The following is a 21,300-nucleotide window of genomic DNA, read 5'->3' on the forward strand; positions in this document are numbered from 1 at the left end:
ACTTCAGATTAGGCACATATCTGACTTCATTTAAGGTTAGCAAACTCCCATTCTCAAATTTTAGACACACATCCCCTTTACCCAAAATTTCACACTTTTGTCCATCAGCCAAGGCCACATGTCCAGAGTGTACAGACTCCAAATTTTGAAACATGTGTTTGAAAGGTGTTACATGAAAAGTGCAGCCAGAGTCAATCAACCACTCATTGGTTTTAACAGATTTTGACACATCATTGGAGTAGTTTATTTACTGAAAGTCAAGTTCATGTACCATGTAGACACTATCTTCTTCATACACATTGTTGGCATGCTGAGATGATTCATTAGGAACAAAACCTTTATTCTTTTTAGGCATTTTACATCTGTTGATGAAGTGACCTGGTTTTCCACAATTCCAACACACTTTTCTAGGCTTTTGATCAAAGTTCAGATTTCTATTTTGATTAGGGGCAAAGTTAGACCCTTTCTCATCTCTTTGTCTGTCAGGAGTAGTGTATTTAACATCATCAGGGGACTGACCCTTATTGAAACTGTGATTAGGGTTTCTCTGCTCATTTTTGTTTACAAACATAACATCACCATGCAGAGGTTTGGGTTTTTGAAACTTAAGTTCACTTTCTTTAGCCTTTAAACCATTCACAATCATATCACATGTTACTTTAGACCCTCCATACTTTAGAGCAGACTTGACTTCAGCAAATGTTTCAGAGATGGATCCTAACAGAATCTGAGGGGCATATTTTTCAATATTATCATCTCCAGCAAGTTTTAAATCTTGGAGTAATTTGTTAAAATCATCCATATTCGAATCCACATCTTTAGAAGTATCCATCTGAAATGACATGAACTGGTTTTGTAAAGACCATGCAAGGGTTTCAGAGGATGCAGAGTATAGAGAAGTCAATTCATCCCATAGGTCCTTAGCACTCTTATGATGAGACACTTTCCTAACAACAGAGCTACTCAAATTCAACAGAATAGTGGCTCTTGCATTATCATTCAGGTCCCTTAGCTTTTCATCAACAGTATTTTCATCATATCTGTTCACAATGGCCTTATTAACCTTTTCTTTAACTAAGATGCACTCAATCTTTGTTTTCCAATCCTGGAAATCATCCCTACCGTTGAAGGGAACCATATGCACAGTGTTCATGATGAATGCAGCACTTAGGCAGACAACACACAATACAAGGGGAAGAGCACAGAACCACAGCAAAGGCCACCCGGGTCTTAAGAGGAAACAAATGGAGTTCAGGAGCAGGGAAGAGCCCAGATCTCAGCACAGATTGATCTGTGGAGCAAGGATTCACACTGGTCCCTCCAAAAGGTTCCAACAGGACTTAACCAAGTCCAGAAACTCTCAATCCAAGAGAGTTTTCAAGGTATTCAACCTTTCAGAGAACAAAAAACACGAGTGACAAGCAGGCAAGACTTAGTCAACACAAGTGTACTACTGTAAGCCTCGTATCAGTCAAGCTATCCAGGCTACCACGCACGAGAAGACACTTTAAAGTGAATTCAGACGGACTGGACCGTAAGCTTAGACCAACGGTGAGCTTTTGAATGCTCTTGAGGTTACAGGAGAAAACACAAGAACACAAACAGAAAACAGCAAGCGGAAGCAAACAAGAGAGCAGGATCGCAAGATACCAAAAAAAAATAAAATAAAAAATAAAAGCAGCACCTTGACCAAGCCTAAAACTAGGAGCTAAGGTTACAGCCGCTTTACCAGAGCCGGACTCTTCAGGAGGAAGAGCCGGACCTACCTCAACCCTTGCTCGTCGGGAGCGAATCGGCGCAGCCAAAGGGCGGCGGGGTGAGAGGGATGTGTTCGGGGGGAGCCCCGGCAAGGTCCCCGTGGCTCTGATACCACTGTAGGGTATCTTCGCCTTGCCGGGATTACTCCTCTTGTTTCCCGAACCTCCGGTCCTTCTCACTTCGTGCTCAGGCACTTGACTCTTTGTCTTCTTCTTCTTCAGAGCTTCACCTCTTCTCTTCTTCTGTTCTTCAGTCCTTCAACTCCTCCTTCCTTTTTCTGCAATCTGCACACAAGAGAACTAAAGGAGTAAAGAGAAACAAGGGACAAAAAGAAGACGAAAAGAAGTTAGAGTTTCAGTCGAGGGAAAAGGTGTCCTCGGGACACAGGGGCTCAGATTTTCCCCCTTAAACTCAGCAACCCTTCCGGCAGCTGAATGATCAAAGGCAAGGTATGGACGATGGAGCAGCTTCTCAGATCTCAACAGAGCCACCAACAGCAGGAGCCAAGGTCAGAACTCCGGCAGCTCAGATCTTCTCAGGCAACCACCAAACAGGGCTCCGATGGTCTGGAAAGCCCGGTGATACCACCACCCACGCAGGGAATCCCGTATTATCCAACAAACACACTTGAAAGGAATAGCAGAGCCCTTCACTTCTTGATAATACGTTATCCCCAGCGTATGAGAGAGTATCATAGATATAAGGGGAAGAGGGAGGAGCTGGACAGCAGAAAGGAGTAGGGAGCAGTAATGGTGGTGGAGGAACCGAGGGAATTGGCGGTGGAGCGGCGGAGGAGATGGAGAGTCAGGGAGAGAGAGGGATTAGGGTTTGAGAGAGAGAGCGGCGCTGAGTGAAAGTGAGAGAGAGAGAGAACCTGGGGTGGGGTATATCTGAGTGAGGAGTGGGCTAGGGTTTGGGGGTGGGCTTGGTTCTGGGCCCTGAAGTTGGCCCAGACCCAAAAAAGAAAAAGAAAGGGAGAAGGGAATGAGAAATGGGCCAACCTCACACTACAAAATGCCTTCGATTATTACAGGATTAATAAAGAAATTCTAGTTTCATGAATCTCTTGAGGAGCTCTACCTTGGGACTGATTTTGCAATGTATAATCAAAACAAAGATAGGTTTGGAAGCAACAAATTAATCATATGCACAGCTGAACAATATGGAGGGGTCTTCAAATATGATAAGATCTAATATTCAATTACAAACATTTAGAACTAATATAGATACACCAACAAGCAAGTTCCAAATAACATACCTATATTAGTTACTCATCCCAAATCTAGTACATAATGCTTCCTTACGCAGAGTTTATAACTACAAAATGGGACTTCCAAAATCATAGCACACCAACAAGAACCCAACTTAAATCAGCTTCCCAAGCACCAAACCAAAGACTAACATGATAATCAACAAAAAGTATAGTGGGATGTGAACGTCGTTATCCCAGTAAAATCGTGTTGGTGATTGGGATGTTGAAGGCTGAAAATCTACAGGAGAAGCTCACATATTAAAGGAGAAGCTCACATATTAGCTCATTATAATAAAAAATAATGTGGCTGAAGGAACCCAAACTGATCCCCTATCAAAAGCAAAAGTTCAGAGAAACAGCAGGCATTTCCCAAGAGGATCCAATACAAGTAGAACTTCGCATAAACAGAAATTACATCCTAAAATGATCCAAACTTAACCAAAAAAGTAACCAACAATGATAGCATATGAACCACCAGCAGCAGAAGACATAAGATTAAATTAGATCATATTAGGATGTGGATCACCAACAACAACAAACACAGTCATAGTCAACAATTTCTAACGTAATAACATCAAGAAACAAAAGAGAAGGTGGCTGCATCGAAACACATTGGAAGACTGCATCACCAACAATTAGCTAAACTAAACAATATCATTACTTACTACACAACATTCGACATTTAACAGGTCCAGTATAAAAGAAACTAAAAATGTCTAAAATAACAGCCACGTGCTGACAGGTATTCAAATCAGGTATTGTTCATGTAATTCAGCCACATCGTCTGGGCTAGCGCATCCCTTTCTGCATTCCATTGGGGAGAGGACTCGATATCATCTATGAAAGCAGCATCGATCTCTAGCTCTGTCTGGTCGTTTTCAGTTACACTATCAAGCTTTCGCTCTATGGGATCATCGGGCATCTCAGACCAAATAAAATTATTCAATATGAAGCACGACATAATTAAGCGAATTTGAGTCTTAACGGGATAGAATGTACTGCTCCTCAAAATACCCCAGCGCATTTTCATGATACCAAACGCACGTTCAATAACAATGCGTGCCTTCGAATGGTGCAAGTTGAACAACTCCATTGCATTTTGAGGTCTGGATGCCATCGGGCCCCATTCCTTCAAGTGATAGCATACCCCTTTGTATGGGCCAAGAAATCCCTCGGTGTTCGCATACCCATTGTCGCATAGATAATAATTGCCTGCAACATACACTAACATATGTGAATACAACCAACTAATTCGTGGTGTGAAACTGAATATGTAGCAATATTCCATGGAAATTACCTTTACGGGTGCGATACCTCGGCTTATCGGCATTACTCACCATTAAATTAATGTAATTGCCGTCAAGGGCACCCAAACAACCCTACACAATGAGCAGACACAATATAAAATAGCCTCATTTTAATAAAGTCAGTAAATTGATTGTGTTGATGGAATATAGATATTAATTAGGAATTAGATGGAAATTAGAAAAAATGATCAAGAGTTTACCTTGAACCAACACCACCTGTTGTCGGGACAATCGGCTGGAACATGTGAAGGTTTGACGAGTAAAATTGTGTGCAATTTCAATATTGCCTTAAGAACGAGGTGCACAAACTTTGAAACTAACTGGCCGGACCTCCAGAAGTCAAACCTAACAACCCTATTTTTTTGTGGTGTGCTAAGACAGACAGAAACATTGCAACCTGCTCCTCTACCCCGATATACCTCCCATCAGTTAATCCTCCCCCCCCTCAATTCACGCAACAAAACATATAGTCTTCCAAACGCATTGCGATCCATTCTCAAGTTTGCTAGGCAATCAACATCACTAAGTCCTACAAGCCTATTCATGTGAATAACCTGATTAGGAATGCGTTCTGTCATCCCAAAAGCTACTGCACTAGTGCATCTTTTACGTTTACGGGATCGCATCTCGATACGCTACAAGTATGAGAATTAAATGCTAAAGGAAAATCTCTTCCATCAGCAAGTAAATGCATATTGTTGTATCGTCGTTAGTCGGCATTGCGATTCTAGACCAAGAAATTGCTAAAAAGTGGTTGCACAAGTATAATAAAACTATATCATATAACACTCTATTCCGCCACGAATTCAGGGAGACAATCAAATCACAAAATTTCACACAGGTTGCATATTTGAGAAAACTTGCCCATCAATTGTAGCCACAATTATTTCAGTCACTAAATGAGACCCACAATTCCAATCACTAAATGAGACAATCAAATCACAAAATTTCACACAGGTTGCATGTGTATTGTATTGTTTCATAAACTGTTTTCTGAAATTTGAATGCAAGTTTTCAAGGAAATGCAGGTATCATTTCGATAACACATATGGAATATGAAGCACAAATGTGTGAATATATTATTCCGAAAAACCCAATTCTCTTTCAGATCGGAATATGTTATTCCAGAAGCACTACCTCAATTTCGATGGCCTTCAAGACACTCCAACAGTCCGCGATGTGTCGCACATAATTTTCCAGATCTACTGCAGCACATATAAAATTCGAATGTTGGAAAAATTCGAGTTGTGTGTAGATGCATTGAATGGCCTAATTTCATAAATATATATTATGAAACTCAAAATTTGCTAAGGAATCAACAGCTTTTCCAAAATTAGAACCCAATTTTCATGGATATACAAATCAGCGATGAACCACCCAACAACAGGAAGAGCCCTAATTAAATTTACACAATTTGAGAATGGTGAAGATTTTACAAACGAGAACAATTTCCAAAACTCAAATTGTTGGAATCACCCCAAATATGGACAAAAAACCATCCAAATCTAACCTTGTATAACTCGACAAGAATGGTGAAGATTTCAAAGTAAGCGCTTGCGTGCTTGCGACTTCTGCGGACGAACTGGGAGGCGGGATTACAAAAATTGAAACAAGTGGCGAATGTGTTCAGGGATAAATTCGACAACCTCAATTATAATATCAGGTACTGTAGACAAAGAGATTAAAAATCTGGTGGGGTTGGTGAGATCAATTATGGAGCTGGAATAGTAGATTTGCTCATATTTGCTGCAAGCCTTCCCACAATTGCAGGCTTCACTTATAATTGAAATACTGCATCAAACAGAATATAAGGTGGGTTAAATAAGTAATATAGGGCTTATGCCCCCTATCAAACTAGCCCTTAGTATGTTATAATTAGAAGCAATGTAGTCGGATGGCCATAATGAAGATTGAAAATCAAATTTTGGCCTCTAATCTTCAAACCACAAAATCTGGCCATTAATTAGGCAGTATGCCTAATATACCCTTTTTACTTGGCCGCTGGGGTGATTGCGCGACTGCTAGAAGCTTATGGGTGAGTTGCGCACTCGCGGGGAAATGCCAGCGCTCGCTGCATGTATGGCACTTATGGCACTAATAGTGCCATAAGTGCCAAGATGATCATTTTATTACTTGGTTTAATTTTGGAATTACGTTGCCAAAATGACCATTTTAAACACTTCCACGTAGGGTTTAGATGTTCCATTTAGAGTTTAGATTATCCATTTAGGGTTTAGATGATTCATTTATGATTTCTTGATTCTATTGCTATTGTTTCTGTATTTGTGTTGCTATTAGTGCCAAAAGGACTATTTTACTTGGTTTTATTTTGGATTTCCTTTGGCACTTTTAGCAAAGTGCCAACGGAAATCCAAAATAAAACAAAGTAAAATCTTGGCACTTATGGCACTAATCTATTAGTGCCATAAGTGCCTAACCCAACCCGGCACGCGACCCGCGTGCCTGATTCTACCCGGTCCGCCTCATTAAGGGTAAAAACGTCCAAAATCAATAAAAATTACCAAATTTTATATTTTTTCAATATGTGATCATAAATTATGTTTTATCTTTCATTTTGGCTACTTCTAAATTTTACTCTTATAATTATCTATACATACTTATTATGCATGTTGTGATAAGTATAATCTCGGCAGCATTAGACAGTTTGACCGAAAATATGTATGGAAAAGACACAAACTTGTTATTTATTGGGTGATTAGTTTAAAGAAATGGTAAGCCACAGTTGGTGGACTAGATTTTAATTTTATCATATCATTCCCATCCTTTTCAAACTCCACATTACCTAAACTAATCCCAGTTTTATCACTTTCATCATTTTCCATTAACTAACCCTCAAAAACGCAGACACGCACAGCACAATGCCTCTCCATTAACTCGCCATTATCATCAAACCCTACCCACCACCAAATCCAGCCATGAATCCCCGTTTCCCTCTCCTCTGTCTGCTGCTACTCCCTCTTCTCTTCTCCAACTCCGCCGCCGAGGATGACGTCAGGTGCCTGCGCGAGGTCAGGAGCTCGTTGACCGACCCCACCGATAAACTCAGCTCCTGGAACTTCGCCAACAGCTCCGTCGGCTTCATATGCCGATTCGTCGGCGTCTCGTGCTGGAACGACCGCGAGAACCGCCTCATCAGCCTCGAGCTCCGCGATTTCGCCCTCGCCGGAGGCATCCCCTCCTCCCTGCAGTTCTGCCAGAGTCTCCAAACCCTCGATCTCTCCGGCAACTCCCTCTCCGGTCCGATCCCTCCGGAAATATGCAAGTGGCTGCCGTATCTCACGACTCTCGACCTCTCGCGGAACGCTTTGACCGGTCAAATTCCGGAAGATCTCGCCAACTGCTCCTACTTGAACACTCTGATTTTGGATGATAACAAGCTTTCCGGCGGCATTCCCTACACATTCTCGAATCTGCAGCGATTGAAGAAGTTCTCCGTCGCGAATAACGATCTCTCGGGGAGGCTGCCCTCGTTTAATTACGGTGGATTGGAGCTCGATTTCGGCGGCAATAGCGGCCTCTGCGGCGGTCCGGCGGGGAAATGCAGTGGTCTGAGTAAGAAGAGCCTGGCGATTATCATTGCGGCGGGTGTTTTCGGCGCCGCTGCCTCGTTGCTGCTAGGGTTCGGCCTGTGGTGGTGGTACTTCGCGGGATCGGGGAAGAGGCGAAAGAGGGGCTACGGGATCGGAGGGAGAGACGATGGCGGTGGCAGTAGCTGGGCTGAGAGATTGAGAGCTCATAAGCTCACACAGGTGATGCTGTTCCAGAAGCCTTTGGTGAAGGTGAAGCTGGCGGATTTGTTGACATCGACGAACAATTTCAGCCAGGAGAACGTGATCGTGTCGAGCAGGACTGGGACAACGTACAAGGCTGTATTGCCGGATGGATCAGCGCTGGCTATCAAGCGGCTGAGCTCGTGTAAGATCGGGGAGAAGCAGTTTAGGATGGAGATGAATAGGTTGGGGCAGTTGAGGCACCCAAATTTGGTGCCATTGTTGGGCTTCTGCTTGGTGGAGGAAGAGAAGCTCTTGGTTTACAAGCATTTGTCGAATGGGACTCTTGGTTCTACCTTGGTTGGCAGCTCCAGCGCCTTAGATTGGCCGACTAGGTTTAGGATTGCATTGGGAGCTGCAAGAGGGCTTGCTTGGCTTCACCATGGCTGCCACCCTCCAATCTTGCACCAGAATATTAGCTCGAATGTGGTTCTGCTTGATGAGGATTTTGATGCTAGAATCATGGACTTCGGTTTGGCTAGGCTCATGGAGTCAAACGAGTCTAGTTTTGCATATGGGGATTTGGGTGAGGTTGGGTATGTTGCTCCGGAGTACTCAACCACGGCGGTTGCTTCTCTCAAAGGGGATGTTTATAGCTTCGGGGTCGTGCTTCTCGAGCTCACAACTGGTCTGAAACCTCTTGATGTTAGCACTGCTGATGAATTGTTTAAGGGTAATCTGGTGGACTGGGTGAGCCAGCTCTGTGGCGCAGGTAGGATTAAAGATTGCATCGACACACAGCTGCGTGGGAAGGGCAACGATGAGGACATTGTCAAGTTCTTGAAAATCGCTTGTTGTTGTGTGGTTTCTCGGTCCAAAGATCGGTGGTCGATGTATCAGGTTTATGAATCCCTCAAGGGAATGGCCGAGGAGCACGGTTTCTCGGAGCAGTACGATGAGTTTCCTCTGTTGTTTGGGAAACAAGAGCCCGCTGCCGCGAGTCCCATTTGAGTCGAGCAGGATTTGTGGGCTGAAGAGATCCTTGGACATACATGTTTCTGCAGTGAGTTGTAGCAAAGCAAATTGTGTGATCAACTGCATGCGGCATTTTCCGTAAGATAACTCACTTGCATAGTTGAGATGTTGTGTTTGTTTGTTTGAGATTTGTTGTATGAAAAAGCTATTTCCTAAAATATTGGTTTCAAGATTTGAATGAAAGCGGAAAATTGTTTATGCCATGTTTCATCAAGAATGTTCAAGAGCCCAAGCCGGCAGTTTGGATTCTTGAAATGTCTTGTTGCATTGGTGTGAAGATTAAAGAACAGCGCGGTGTAAGAGAAACAGAAAGCTTCTTTTCTGGTTGTGCACATAAATACCTTCTCTTATAGATGTTGACAAATGATACTGAAAAAAAAGTACATGCTAAATTTGGCATGAATAGAATAGAAGTGAGCTGCGTAGCCTTGTTTAGCAAAATCAGATCAGTCGTCACCCTTTAATTGTGTATCTTGTGCTTTGTTTAAGTGATGATCCAAGTGCCAAAGGGAGGAAGAACATTTGCGAAAAAAAGTTTTTTGTTTCAAATAGAAATAGTTGTGGACTAGAGGATTTATGATTTCTGGACATCCATGAATTCACAAACTTTCTTAATCAAGCAAGATAACTACGCCATCTTGACGACCTAACCATCAAATATTCTACCATCCAAGTCTCATTTTATCTGAATTGATTAATTTTGTACTTATTTGATTATTTTATCCTTCAATCTATCATATCACTCAAAGGAAACTTCATTTATCATAATATTAACATGCTTTTGAGAAAATGCATACACATTATTATAATTATCGTAACAACTATCAGCATCTCCAAGAATTTACACAATTGTAATGAGAACTTCCCTTTTCATGAGGAAACTAATATCCAACTTCAACAACGAACTCTACATTTTATTTTATACTCCCTCCGTCCCATTCCAATAGGCTCACTTCTTTTGGGCACGAAGATTAAGAAAACTTACTTTTTAGTAGGAAAGTGGCAGTAAAGTGGTGTGATTCACACCAATTAAGTACAATTTTTTTATCCAAAAAGGAAAATGAGCCTATTGGAGTGGGACGGAGGGAGTAATAAAATACTTCATTCGTCCCTGAAATAGCTTCCTTTCTAGTGACGGCATGGTTTTTAAGAAAAAGTTGTAAAGTGTATTGATAGTGGAAAAAGTGTTATAATTATTATTAGAAGTTGTGAAAAGGTGTTATGATTAGTATTGTGAGTGGTGAAAAGTGAAAAGTAAGAATAAATAAAGTAATATTAGTGTTAGAGTAGTTGTCCAAATAAGGAAAGAAAGAAAGATGAAGTTATTTGGGGACTTCCCAAAAAGGAAAAAAGATGAAGTTATTTCAGGGACGGAGGGGTATTATTTTTATGGAGTACTTTTTAATATCGAGTTTCTTTTATCAAATTATGTAGTATAGCATAAATGTGCGTTATGCTTTCCTCTCCTCCCACTCCTTGCCCCATTTGCCGTCGTCGTCCTCTCTCATCCTCTCTCACTAAATCACCCATCCCCTCATCTTCCCCCACCCTTCTCCTCCTCTGGAGCTCTAGATCTTCGCCGCCCTCTTCCGTGTTGCTCTTCTCTCCAACCCTAGATCTCAGTTGATATGGCCGATAAATTAGGATGACACGCGTATTTCAATGAAGAGCTCGTCCCTGGTTCGGAGGACTTCATTCCTTTTTAATCGTTGCCTCTGCTGCCCTACTTTCCGTTTGAGAGGAGTGGGAGAGATTTGCTGGAACCTTAGCCTCAATAACTTATTGGGAGCTGTCAAATCTGGTCGGATAGCACGTATATGAGCTCTGATCAGCCTTCTTGTGATCCATCCACCCATTGTACTCTTCGAGCAGCTTATACCCTTTATGTTAGCCTTCGAATGGTGTCTCTTTTGTGTAATTCCATATTTGCAATGAGTTCTAAATCGATTTGAACTCTTTTTCTTCTTACTTTGTTGATTTTTTTGCTTTAAACATTGTTTGACTGACCTTGTGCTTATTGTTCTTTGGCAGTCTTCCACAAACAAGCAATAGAGCTCCTACAACCAGTGGCGGATCCAGGGGGGCTAGGGGGGGCTCTAGCCCCTCCCCCCAAATTTTGATTTTTTTTTTTAAATATAGAAATTAAAAATAATAGTAATAAACTAAATACTCTGTTAAGAAATACAAACGGGACAGACTGAAAGCTAGCACTAATAATAAACTAAATACTCTGTTAATATTTTAGGTTGTTGAACTAACAATACAAGAGCTAAACACTCGGTTTTCCGAAGCTAGCACTAATTTGCTTAGATGCATGGCGTGTCTTGATCCGAGAAATAATTTCTCCCAATTCAACATTGATCAACTTTGGGCCAGGTGATTATTTATTATTTCCACAATTACTAGCTCGGGTTCGCCAAGTGTCTATTCATAGATTATTTGTAATGTAATAGACATGGTAATGAATGAAACTATTGTAGGTTTTTATTATTGTTGTTGATCTAATGACAAAAAAACAATTATTTATTAATTACTATATATTATATCCCAAAAAAAATTTCGGGGGCTACCGCCCCCGAACCCCCGTGCAAGTTCAGCCCCCCAACAAAATTCCTAGATCCGCCCCTGCCTACAACCGCCGAACTTCGCCATGACAGCCTTTTGAGTCCCGTAGTTAAACTTGTCATCGATGGAATTTAACTTTCACTGGACAAATCCTTCCTTCTAGGCATTTTTTTTTTTGCCTTTTGGTTCAACTGAATTTAGTGTATGTTTTGTCTTCTGGCATATATTGTTGCCCTTTTATAGGGATGAACTCATTGTATTGGTGGGAAATTTGAATCTAATTTGGAGTTGAAATGAAATGTTTGAGTTGCCGACTTTATTTGAATATGATTTGGAGTTGAAATTTGAATCCGATTTGTCTTTTGTCTTTCAATTTTAAGCTGCGCCCAGGATAACTTTGAATTTGTCTTTCAATTTTTAAGAGTGGAAAAAAAATTCGAATAACAGTAAATTCTGAAAAAAATAATAATTAAATTAATTAAAATTTTCAAAATTTATGAATTTATAAATTTAAAATATCACCTGAAACTTAAAATAAAAGTGGTGTTTAACGTAACCAACACCTAAATCTATAAAGGGAAAACATAAAATTCTACCTAGTCGAGAAGGCTGGAAAGAGTAAAAATAGCTGATCGGAAACCTTGCACGAGAAAGAAAACAACTATTGTATTCGAAAATATGAGAGAGCGTAAGTCATAATACACGAGCTCGGGCCCTATTTATAGATTTACAAGCGGAGGGGTAAAATAGTAAAAACATCTTCGGTGCATGCGTCTTGCATGGTGGAAGGGTACGCTGGTAATTTCGATAATACGCAGGAGACCTTCCCGCGCATTTAACAACTCCTCTGGTGGAAGATATCTCCTCTGGCAAAAGCGTCTTCTCTGGCGATGTAATCTCTGGTGGAGATGACCCTTCTGGCAAACACGTCGTCTCTGGCAAAGGCGTCTCCTCTGGCAATGGTGACCTCTCTGGCGAGGATGACTCCTCTGACGAAGGTAGTTCCCCTGGTGAGGGTGACTTCCCCATATCCGCGATTTCTCTGGCAAGAGCCATTCCTCTGATGGATGAAATCCCTCTGGTAAGAATGATTCTTCTGACCCATACGGCTCCTCTGACGAAAGTGATTCCTCTGATTTGTACTCTCTCCCTACTCTGCACATATTGCTCCTCACCAACCACTCCCCCCTCTAGTCTGGTTGAACCGGGTATTCTTCGTGTTCAACCAGTGGTGTATTATTAGCATCATCGCTTTGTTGTTTTCCTTGACCCCTGTAAATCATAAAGACAGAAGCATTTTGATATTATAAGAAAATAAAGATGAGCCCTGTGAATTGTTCTCTGGCGTTTTTGTTACTCCCACCCCCTGGTCTGACTAGTTCACTTTGGAGTGGTGCAACTAGTCAGAGGACTCGCCCGCGTGGATGACGTCATCCGCATTAAATGCTTGCCCAGTCTACAGAATTTTCCCCGTACCCCGAGGTTACTTTTTAACCTTTGCGTCCTTTCGTCTCTCCGTAGAAATCCTCATCCGTCGATTATTTCCCGTGTGCCACGCGTCGTTCATCCCGTGTGTTGGCGGTTGCCCGCGTACAATTTTACTTAGTCGATTCGAACTCCCACTTTTCACTATTCTTCTTCTCCAAGCTTTCCGAACGATTTTTCTGCATTTTCCGGCGATTTCCTCACTGTTCCGGCATCCTCCCGCGACCCTTCCGCTCCAGGTTTTACCGTCCATCTTTCTCTGGCCTAGGTAACTCGCGCATCCTCTTCACTGCAATTTTGTGTTTAATCGTAGCGTAGTGGTATAACTGTTGGTGCTCTGATTGAGCGTGTTAGAAACCCTAGGATTGGCATTTCCCATCATGGCCTGCACCTCCACCCCTCAACCCTCTCGCTCGCCTTCTCCTTCTGCCCGAGACCCTTCATCTTCCTCCCCCTCGCAGCAAGATCTCGAAAATCTTCCTTCCCCCTCTGTTTCTGACGAATCTCAAACTGCGCCCTCTCCCCCTCCACCTAAGAAAAAGGGGAAGAAGACCCCCCAACCCCCCAAAAGTGTTCCTCAATCCCGTCTTAGTGTCGCGGAGGTGGAAAAATTGAGAAGCAAATGTAGGCGTCCTGATGGTTTAAAGTTCGAGGCCTTCTCTAAGGGTTCAACGCCTCCCGAGAACCTTCACCATCCCAAGATGATAGTTGTTTGGAAAGCCCAGATAGATGCTGGTTTAAGGCTCCCTCCTCCTACCTTGCTGGTCGATGTTTGTAATTATTTTTACATCCCTTTCTTCCAAGTCGCCCCTTCTGCTATCCGAAGGCTATATACCTTCCATGTTTTGTGCCGGGCTCACGGTGTTGGGGACACCGCAAAACTGTTCTGTCAGACCCAGACCCTTCGCATGCAGGGCAGTCCCCTGTATAGCTTTGCAGCTCATCCAAAACATCCTACTACCTTTCTCTCCTCTTTGAATTCTTTCGATAAGGGCTTCCTGAAGCATTATTGTTATGTGCGCACCCTTTTTGGCACCTGGCGCGATTATCATGCTTTGGAGCTGGAATGGCATAAGCTTCGCACTACTTATAAACCAGCTTCTCCCGAGGTCCCTTCTACCCGTGACCAGAGTATTATAGCCCACCTTAACGCTATGAACAAGGCCCAGCCCCTAGACTGTAGGTACCTTGCTGAGAATAATTCATCTCTGGCATACAATGGTCTATTTCCCCTGTACCCAGAGAAATCAATAGGTAAAAAATATACATTAAAAAACATATTAGCTTTTGTTACCCTGATTTTAATGTTGTGAAATTTTGGTTTGCAGATATGTCTTGGAGGCGCAAGTGTGGGGACAATTTGCCCGACATTCCCTCTCTTGCTGGCAGCGGGGAACATGGCACAGGTGGTTCTGCTTCCGGGACAAATCCCTCGGAGCAGCCTACTGGGGCCAAGCTGACCCCTATTCTTCCTGTAGTTGAAATCCCAGAGGGGAATGTGGAAGCCTCACGTCCTTTTGATGCGGAGGAAGTTGATGCGGGAGCCCTTGTTCATAGGGGTAGACGCTCCAGCGCTGGTGATGCCGCTGGCACCTGTGAAGAAGATATCCAAATTGTGGATATGACTGATGAGGTTCCTTCGCCCGATTCAGCTCCCGGTGCCCCCATTGCTGAGCTTTCGAAGAAAAGGAAGAGGGGCTCCCTAATCTCTGTAGGTGAGAAGGAAAAACAGGAGGGCCTGAAAAAGGCCGGCAAATCTTCAGAGCCAGCAAGGAAGTCTGTTGGTGGTGTAAAGATTCTCCCCTCTGCTGGGGACAAGGGCAAGGGGCCAGCTAAGAAGTCAGCTGGTGGTTCTAAGGTTCTCCCCTCGGCCGGTGGAAAGGGTAAGGGCAAAGCTGTGGTGCCCTCGGCTGATGAACCAGAGGATCTTGTTCCTGGTCCGATTTCGAGTTTATCGGGGCAGGAATTGATTGATGCTTTGATAGCTCGTGTCCACTCAAAGGACCAAGAGAAAATGGAGAAGCTGTCCCGACCGGCTTTAGCTACTCAGCTCTGCCGGTTGGCTCTTCAGGTACCCTGCATCTTATACTCTTTGTTAAAAATTCTAAATTACTAACCTTTTATTGTTTTGTTGGAACCCATTTTATTTTCTTGCAGGTGGAGTCGGGGATGTGGGGGGCTGTTAAATGCATCCATGACTACGAGGTGGCAGAGAAAGAGAGAAAGAAGGAACAAGCGGACGTTGCCAAGCGTGATGATGATGTCGCTGGGGTGGTAGAGCGTCTGAGTAAGGCTGAGGCAGAGATTGCTGAGTTGAAGGCTCGGCTGGCTCAAGTAGAGGTGGAGAAATCTTCCCTGGTTTCTGAGCTAACAAGGACGACCAAGGAAGGTCATGAGAACCTGGCCAGGTTCAAGGCGGGATACGAAGAAGCCTATAATGCGACTCGGCGTGATTGGAAGAAGACGCTTGCGGAAGCGCAAAGTCGTGCCTATGTCCTGGGGGCGCGAGATCAACGTCTGGAGTATTTCTTGTCTCCGCAGGGCCAACACTTCCTGGGGGTGATGCTGGAAGGCACTCTGGGGGCTTTCAAAAAGACTCCTGAATACCTGGAGGACTTCGGACCCCTTTTTGCTTACGTGATAGAGCGTACTGCTACAAAGGCCTTGGAGATGGCGGGAGCCACCCCAGAGCAACTTGCTACCCTGAACCTGCACGCCTTGATGGACAACCTCAAGGATGAGGAGATAAATGCGTTGATGGGGATCCCTGCGAATTCTCCAAGGAAACCGGAATGGTGGTACCCAGTGCTGGAGAAAGCCATTCCCTATTTTACTCTCGGGATTGGATTTGACTCGTTGCCCTCCGCACCCATGTACATGCCTGCTTTCTCTGCTTCTCTGGTGCGCTTTGTGAACCAACTGCGAGATCCCTCTGGCAAAACCACCCGGAGATTTTCTCAGTTCAGCATGGAGCCTCCCCTGCCCTCTACCTTGGCGCCTTCCGCTTTTTCCGACTCTGCCTCCTCCTCTGCTGCGGTGGACCAACTGTTTGACCTGTACAGAGATGAGAATCTGTATGTGCAGGAGGCTGCGAAGCTGTTGGATCTGGGAGCTCGTCTTCCGAAAGTGAAGAAAGCTGGCATGCTGCCAGTATTTGCAGGGGGAGCCTCTGCTAGCCAGCCCTCCGCAAGTGGTGTCCCTCTTCTGGTCTCCTCTGCCTCTGTCCCTGCTTCCTTTACCTCCCCTGCGGATGCCTCCGTCCCTCCTGCCTAACTTGATGACAAATTTTGTAATTTCTCTAGTTTGTATAAATTGGATACTTACTTCTTGTTTTGGGGTGTATAGCTCTGCCTCACTGGCATATTCAAGTGAAGTTTTTTCCTTGCTTGTGCCGCTTTTCTCCCTTCATTCTTTACGTTGTTCTTACTGCTTGTTGATGTTTGAGTTTATATTCCCGTCTTTCCCCTGCTGATTTGAATTGACTTGTTACGCTTGTTGTTGATGCTTCTCTGATCCCCTCCCTTGGGATTTCTTTTGATTTCTGCTATAAGGATTCCGTTGACTCTTCTAGCGAGAATTGTGATGACTCCTCTGGCGAGGATTGTGATGACTCCTCTGTCGAGGATTGTGATGACTCCTCTGTCGAGGATTGTGATGACTCCTCTGTCGAGGATTGTGATGACTCCTCTGGCGAGGATAGTGATGACTCCTCTGGCGAGGATTTGGTTGACTCTTCTGGAAAGGATTTCACCGCCTCCTCTGACGAGGATTTGGTTGATCCTTCTGGAAAGGATTTCACCGCCTCCTCTGACGAGGATTTGGTTGATTCCTCTGGAAAGGATTTCACCGCCTCCTCTGACGAGGATTTGGTTGATTCCTCTGGAAAGGATTTCACCGCCTCCTCTGACGAGGATTTGGTTGATTCCTCTGGAAAGGATTTCACCGCCTCCTCTGACGAGGATTTGGTTGATTTCTTTGTTAGCGATTTCGTGCTTCCCATCCAAGCTGCTTCCCATCCGCGCTGCTTCCCATCCAAGCTGCTTCCCATCCAAGCTTGAGCACTCTGCGCGGAGCATGGAAGACCCGGGGGGTGCAACCAACTTTCGCGGCTTACGATTAAATAGTAACCCTCTGCGTGGAGCATGGAAGGCCCGGGTGGCACGACCAACTTTCACGGCTTACGATTAAATAGTAACCCTCTGCGTGGAGCATGGAAGGCCCGGGTGGCACGACCAACTTTCACGGCTTACGATTAAATAGTAACCCCCTGCACGGAGCATGGAAAACCCGGGGGGTGCGACCAGCTTTCGTGGCTTACAGTTAAAGCAACCTCTGCGCGGAGCATGGAAAACCCGGGGGGTGCAACCAACTTTCGCGGCTTATGATTAAGTGCTATCTCTGCGCGGAGCATGGAGGGCCCGGGCGGCGCAACCAACTTTCGCGGCTTACGATTGACAGGAACACCCTGCACGGAGCATGGAAAACCCGGGGGGTGTGACCAACTTTCGTGGCTTACGGTTAAAGCAACCTCTGCGCGGAGCATGGAAAACCCGGGGGGTGCAACCAACTTTTGCGGCTTATGATTAAGTGCTATCTCTGCGCGGAGCATGGAAGGCCCGGGCGGCACAACCAACTTTCGCGGCTTACGATTGTCAGGGACCTCTGCGCGGAGCATGGAGGGCCCGGGTGGCACAACCAACTTTCGCGGCTTACGATTGTCAGGAACACCCTGCACGGAGCGTGGAAAACCCAGGGGGTGTAACCAGCTTTCGTGACTTACGGTTAAAGCAACCTCTGCGCGGAGCATGGAAAACCCGGGGGGTGCAACCAACTTTCGCGGCTTACGATTAAGTGCTATCTCTGCGCGGAGCATGGAAGGCCCGGATGGCACGACCAACTTTCGTGGCTTACGATTGTCAGGAACCTCTGCGCGGAGCATGGAGGGCCCGGGTGGCACAACCAACTTTCGCGGCTTACGATTGTCAGGGACATTCTCTGTTCTGGTTGGGTGTAACCCCTTTGCTCTGGTGAAGCATGATCCCTCTGTTTTTCCCTTGGCTTGCTGAGAAGCAATTTTTGAATTTAAAAATTGGGACCTACGGGTATACACCCTACTCCCCCCTCTGGTGACATGTGCAATACTCCGTTATGAACATGTTGGCCCAATTATTTCTTACTCCCTTCTTCGGCCCATAAGTTCGTGCGGGCCCATTACCCCTTAGCCCATTTCTTAAGCCCCATACTGCCTCTATATATATCCTCCACCCTTCGCGATTTAGGTTACAATTCCCTCATTTCTTTTCCGCCGCCCCAAACTGCTCTCTTTTCCAACCCTAGATCTCCTAATCCTTTGGCATCAGCTGCCTCCTCATCCTGGTTGTAACGCCCTCAGTCGGGGGAGCGAGTCCTTTTGAGAAAGTACGCCGACGCCCGTTGGTGACTTGAAAAAACAGGACTCCCCCCCGCCTGAGGGTTTTATCTCCAAGATTCTTAGAGAAAGTTCCCTCGTTACCCTTTTCCGACTTCCTCTCAAACCCTAGATCTGCTGTTCTTTCTCTCCTACTTTCCGTATTTTTTCCCATCTTGGTTGTAAAGCACTCAAATAAGGGAAGTTCCCCTCTGAACATTCACGTCCCTAAAGGCTCCGCCTTTTCCTCTGTATTTTTGGTGCAGATCTCTAACTTTGTGGTTGTAATGAGCGGGCTTCCCTTGCTTGAGAGCGTTATTGCCGTGTTTCCCGGGTCTGGCCGTTGTTTCTCCAGATCTGAGCGTTGATTCCCCGAATCTGGACGTTGGTTTGCTCCTTTTCTGTATTCCTTCTCTGTAGCATTTTGACGTGTTATTTTTCTGGATATTCTGCAGGCGTGTGGTGGAGCTGAAGCAGATCTGAGAAATGAGCATGTCCCGGCAGCGAAAGAGAACTCGAAGTGTTGGATCATGGAAGAAGAGACGTCCATCCCTGATGCTTGCTTTCCCTTTGACCTGCTAAGAAGCAGTTTTTGTATTTGTTTCTCCCTTGTCCTGCTAAGAAGCAGTTTGCATTTTGAATTTAAAAATTGAGGATTATGGGTATACACCCTACTCCCCCCTCTGGTGACATGTGCAGTGCTCTGCACGAACATGTTAAGTAGCATATGTAAAGTAAGAAAACGAGAATTGAAATAAACAAACACAACACCAGGGAATTCCCTAGAACCACATATCTGTTTTATTGATATTATGGCCCCGGACCTCGTTAAAACCCCTGTGGGGAAAAAGAGTATCCGGTCTACAAGTGATTACTCCTGCTAAGAAGCAGTTATACATAGAACTTTTTGAGTGTGTTTATATTCCATGGTCTGGGGAGAGCTCTGCCATCTGAATCCGACAATATGTACGCACCGCCTCCCAAGACCTCTGTGACGATGTATGGCCCTTCCCAATTGGCCTCGAACTTGCCCACCGCCTTTAACGCATCAGCTCGCTTGAGAACCAAATCGCCCTTTGACAATTTCCTCACTCTGACCCGTTTGTCATATCCCGCTTTGATGATGCCTTTGTACTTGGCCGCTCTGATACGGGCTTCCTCCCTCTGTGCTTCCACCAAGTCCAGCTCTGCTCGGCGGAGCTCCTCATTGTGCTCAGTGTTATATGTGGTAATCCGATATGATTCTAGTCGTGCCTCTGCTGGTATCACCGCGTTAGATCCGTACACCAGCGTGAATGGTGCCTCCCCTGTTGCCGTTTTTGGACTAGTTCGGTAAGCCCAGAGAACAGTGTCCAGTTCTTCCACCCACTTCCCTCTGCTCTGAGTTAGCCTCTTCTTGATTCCCTCACATATGGTCTTGTTAGCTAATTCCACTTGTCCATTTGCCTGTGGATGAGCCACTGAGACAAACCTCTGTGTAATATCCATTCGATCACAGAAATCCGCGATCCTCTGCCCTGTAAATTGAGTCCCATTATCAGACATAATGATTCGTGGTACTCCGAATCTGCAACAGATATTCCTCCAGATAAAGCGTTCCACTGTAACTTCATCGATCTTGCTCACAGCCTCAGCCTCGACCCATTTAGAAAAATAGTCTACTGCCACAATGAGAAAGCATTTCCCTCCAGGTGCTGTAGGCAACTTGCCGACTATATCAATGCCCCATTTGTCGAACGGACAAGCAGCATACATGACCCCCATGGGCTCCCCTGGTATGTTGATTCTCCCGGCATGCCTCTGACAAGCTTCACACTTGCGGACGAACTCTCTGGCTTCCTGGTTGATATGAGGCCAATAGAACCCTGCCCGAATGATCTTGCGTACAAGGTCCCGAAATCCCGTATGCCCACCACAGCAACCTGCATGAATTTCTTGCAAAGCAAAATTAGCTTCCTCTGGAGATAAACATTTTAGCAAAGGTTGAGTGAAAGATCGTTTGAAGAGTTGATCGTTGATTAGACAGTAATTCTCATAACGGGCCCTCTGGTTGGACTCTCTGCTTAGCCGCTCCCCTGTCTTTAGGAAGTGTATGATCGGAGCCCGCCAATCATCCCTGATCTCTACCGAGAACACCTGCGAAGTCTCCATCTCTCGGGTATCACAGAGTAGAATAATCTCATCACTCCAAGTTTGCTCCACCGCGCTAGCCATCCGCGCCAGTAGATCCGCTTTTGTATTCTCCTCTCGTGAAATCTGCTCGAGCTTGAATTCCATGAACTTTTCTTTCATTCCGTTAATTTTGGTATGGTACGCCTTCATCCTCTGATCCTTGATATTATAACTTCCCGAGAACTGTTGTGCAACCAGCTGGGAGTCCGTCTTTATAATGACACACTCGGCTTTAAGCTCTGACAAGATGTGAGCCCCTCTGACCACGGCTTCATATTCTGCTTCATTGTTGGATAACTGACAAGTGAATTTGATGGCGAACTGGTATGTCCCATAACCTGGTGAAGTGATATAAACCCCGATCCCACATCCCTCTTTCGTCACGGACCCATCCACAAAGGCCACCCAAAACTCTGGTATAGGACGGCGAGTTGTTTCTTGTATGAAGTCTGCCAATGCTTGTGCTTTGATTGCTGTTCTCGGCTCATATTCTACATCATACTCCCCTAATTCCACGGCCCATTTGACCATTCTTCCCGACAAATCCGGGCGCCCCAAAACTTGCTTGAAGGGAAGAGACGTGCGTAC

General features: G+C 44.8%; 2 protein-coding genes across 3 annotated transcripts; one reads left to right on the top strand and one right to left on the bottom strand.

Moving 5' to 3' along the window:
* Positions 1 to 3,500: 3,500 nt before the first annotated feature.
* Positions 3,501 to 6,069, bottom strand: LOC130987391 (uncharacterized). Of its 2 annotated transcripts, XR_009089712.1 has the most exons (5): positions 5,828 to 6,069; positions 5,455 to 5,522; positions 4,518 to 4,552; positions 4,308 to 4,389; positions 3,501 to 4,222 (listed from the first exon to the last, which is right to left on the bottom strand). XR_009089712.1 is itself a non-coding variant. In XM_057910904.1 (3 exons), exons 2-3 carry the CDS (start codon positions 4,348 to 4,350, stop codon positions 3,762 to 3,764), a joined length of 504 nt encoding a protein of 167 aa, XP_057766887.1. In that variant the 5' UTR covers positions 4,351 to 4,389; positions 4,518 to 4,745; the 3' UTR covers positions 3,501 to 3,761. The 2 variants fall into 2 exon arrangements, 1 of the variants encoding a protein (XP_057766887.1); XM_057910904.1 differs by lacking the exons at positions 5,455 to 5,522; positions 5,828 to 6,069 and having other exon boundaries at positions 4,518 to 4,745.
* A 963-nt stretch (positions 6,070 to 7,032) lies between these two features.
* Positions 7,033 to 9,281, top strand: LOC130987390 (inactive LRR receptor-like serine/threonine-protein kinase BIR2). Its single transcript, XM_057910903.1, has one exon. It carries the CDS (start codon positions 7,254 to 7,256, stop codon positions 9,057 to 9,059), a length of 1,806 nt encoding a protein of 601 aa, XP_057766886.1. The 5' UTR covers positions 7,033 to 7,253; the 3' UTR covers positions 9,060 to 9,281.
* The last annotated feature ends 12,019 nt before the right edge of the window (positions 9,282 to 21,300 follow it).

This window comes from Salvia miltiorrhiza, chromosome 6 (assembly GCF_028751815.1).
Source record: "Salvia miltiorrhiza cultivar Shanhuang (shh) chromosome 6, IMPLAD_Smil_shh, whole genome shotgun sequence".
NCBI lineage: Eukaryota > Viridiplantae > Streptophyta > Magnoliopsida > Lamiales > Lamiaceae > Salvia > Salvia miltiorrhiza.

Excerpts from the sequence above, each read along its gene's own strand:
- LOC130987391 (XM_057910904.1), bottom strand. The coding sequence starts at position 4,350 with ATGGTGAGTAATGCCGATAAGCCGAGGTATCGCACCCGTAAAG. Across the intron at positions 4,223-4,307 it reads GAGGTATCGCACCCGTAAAG|GCAATTATTATCTATGCGAC; the intron begins GTAATTTCCATG and ends TGTATGTTGCAG.
- LOC130987390 (XM_057910903.1), top strand. The coding sequence starts at position 7,254 with ATGAATCCCCGTTTCCCTCTCCTCTGTCTGCTGCTACTCCCTCTTCTC.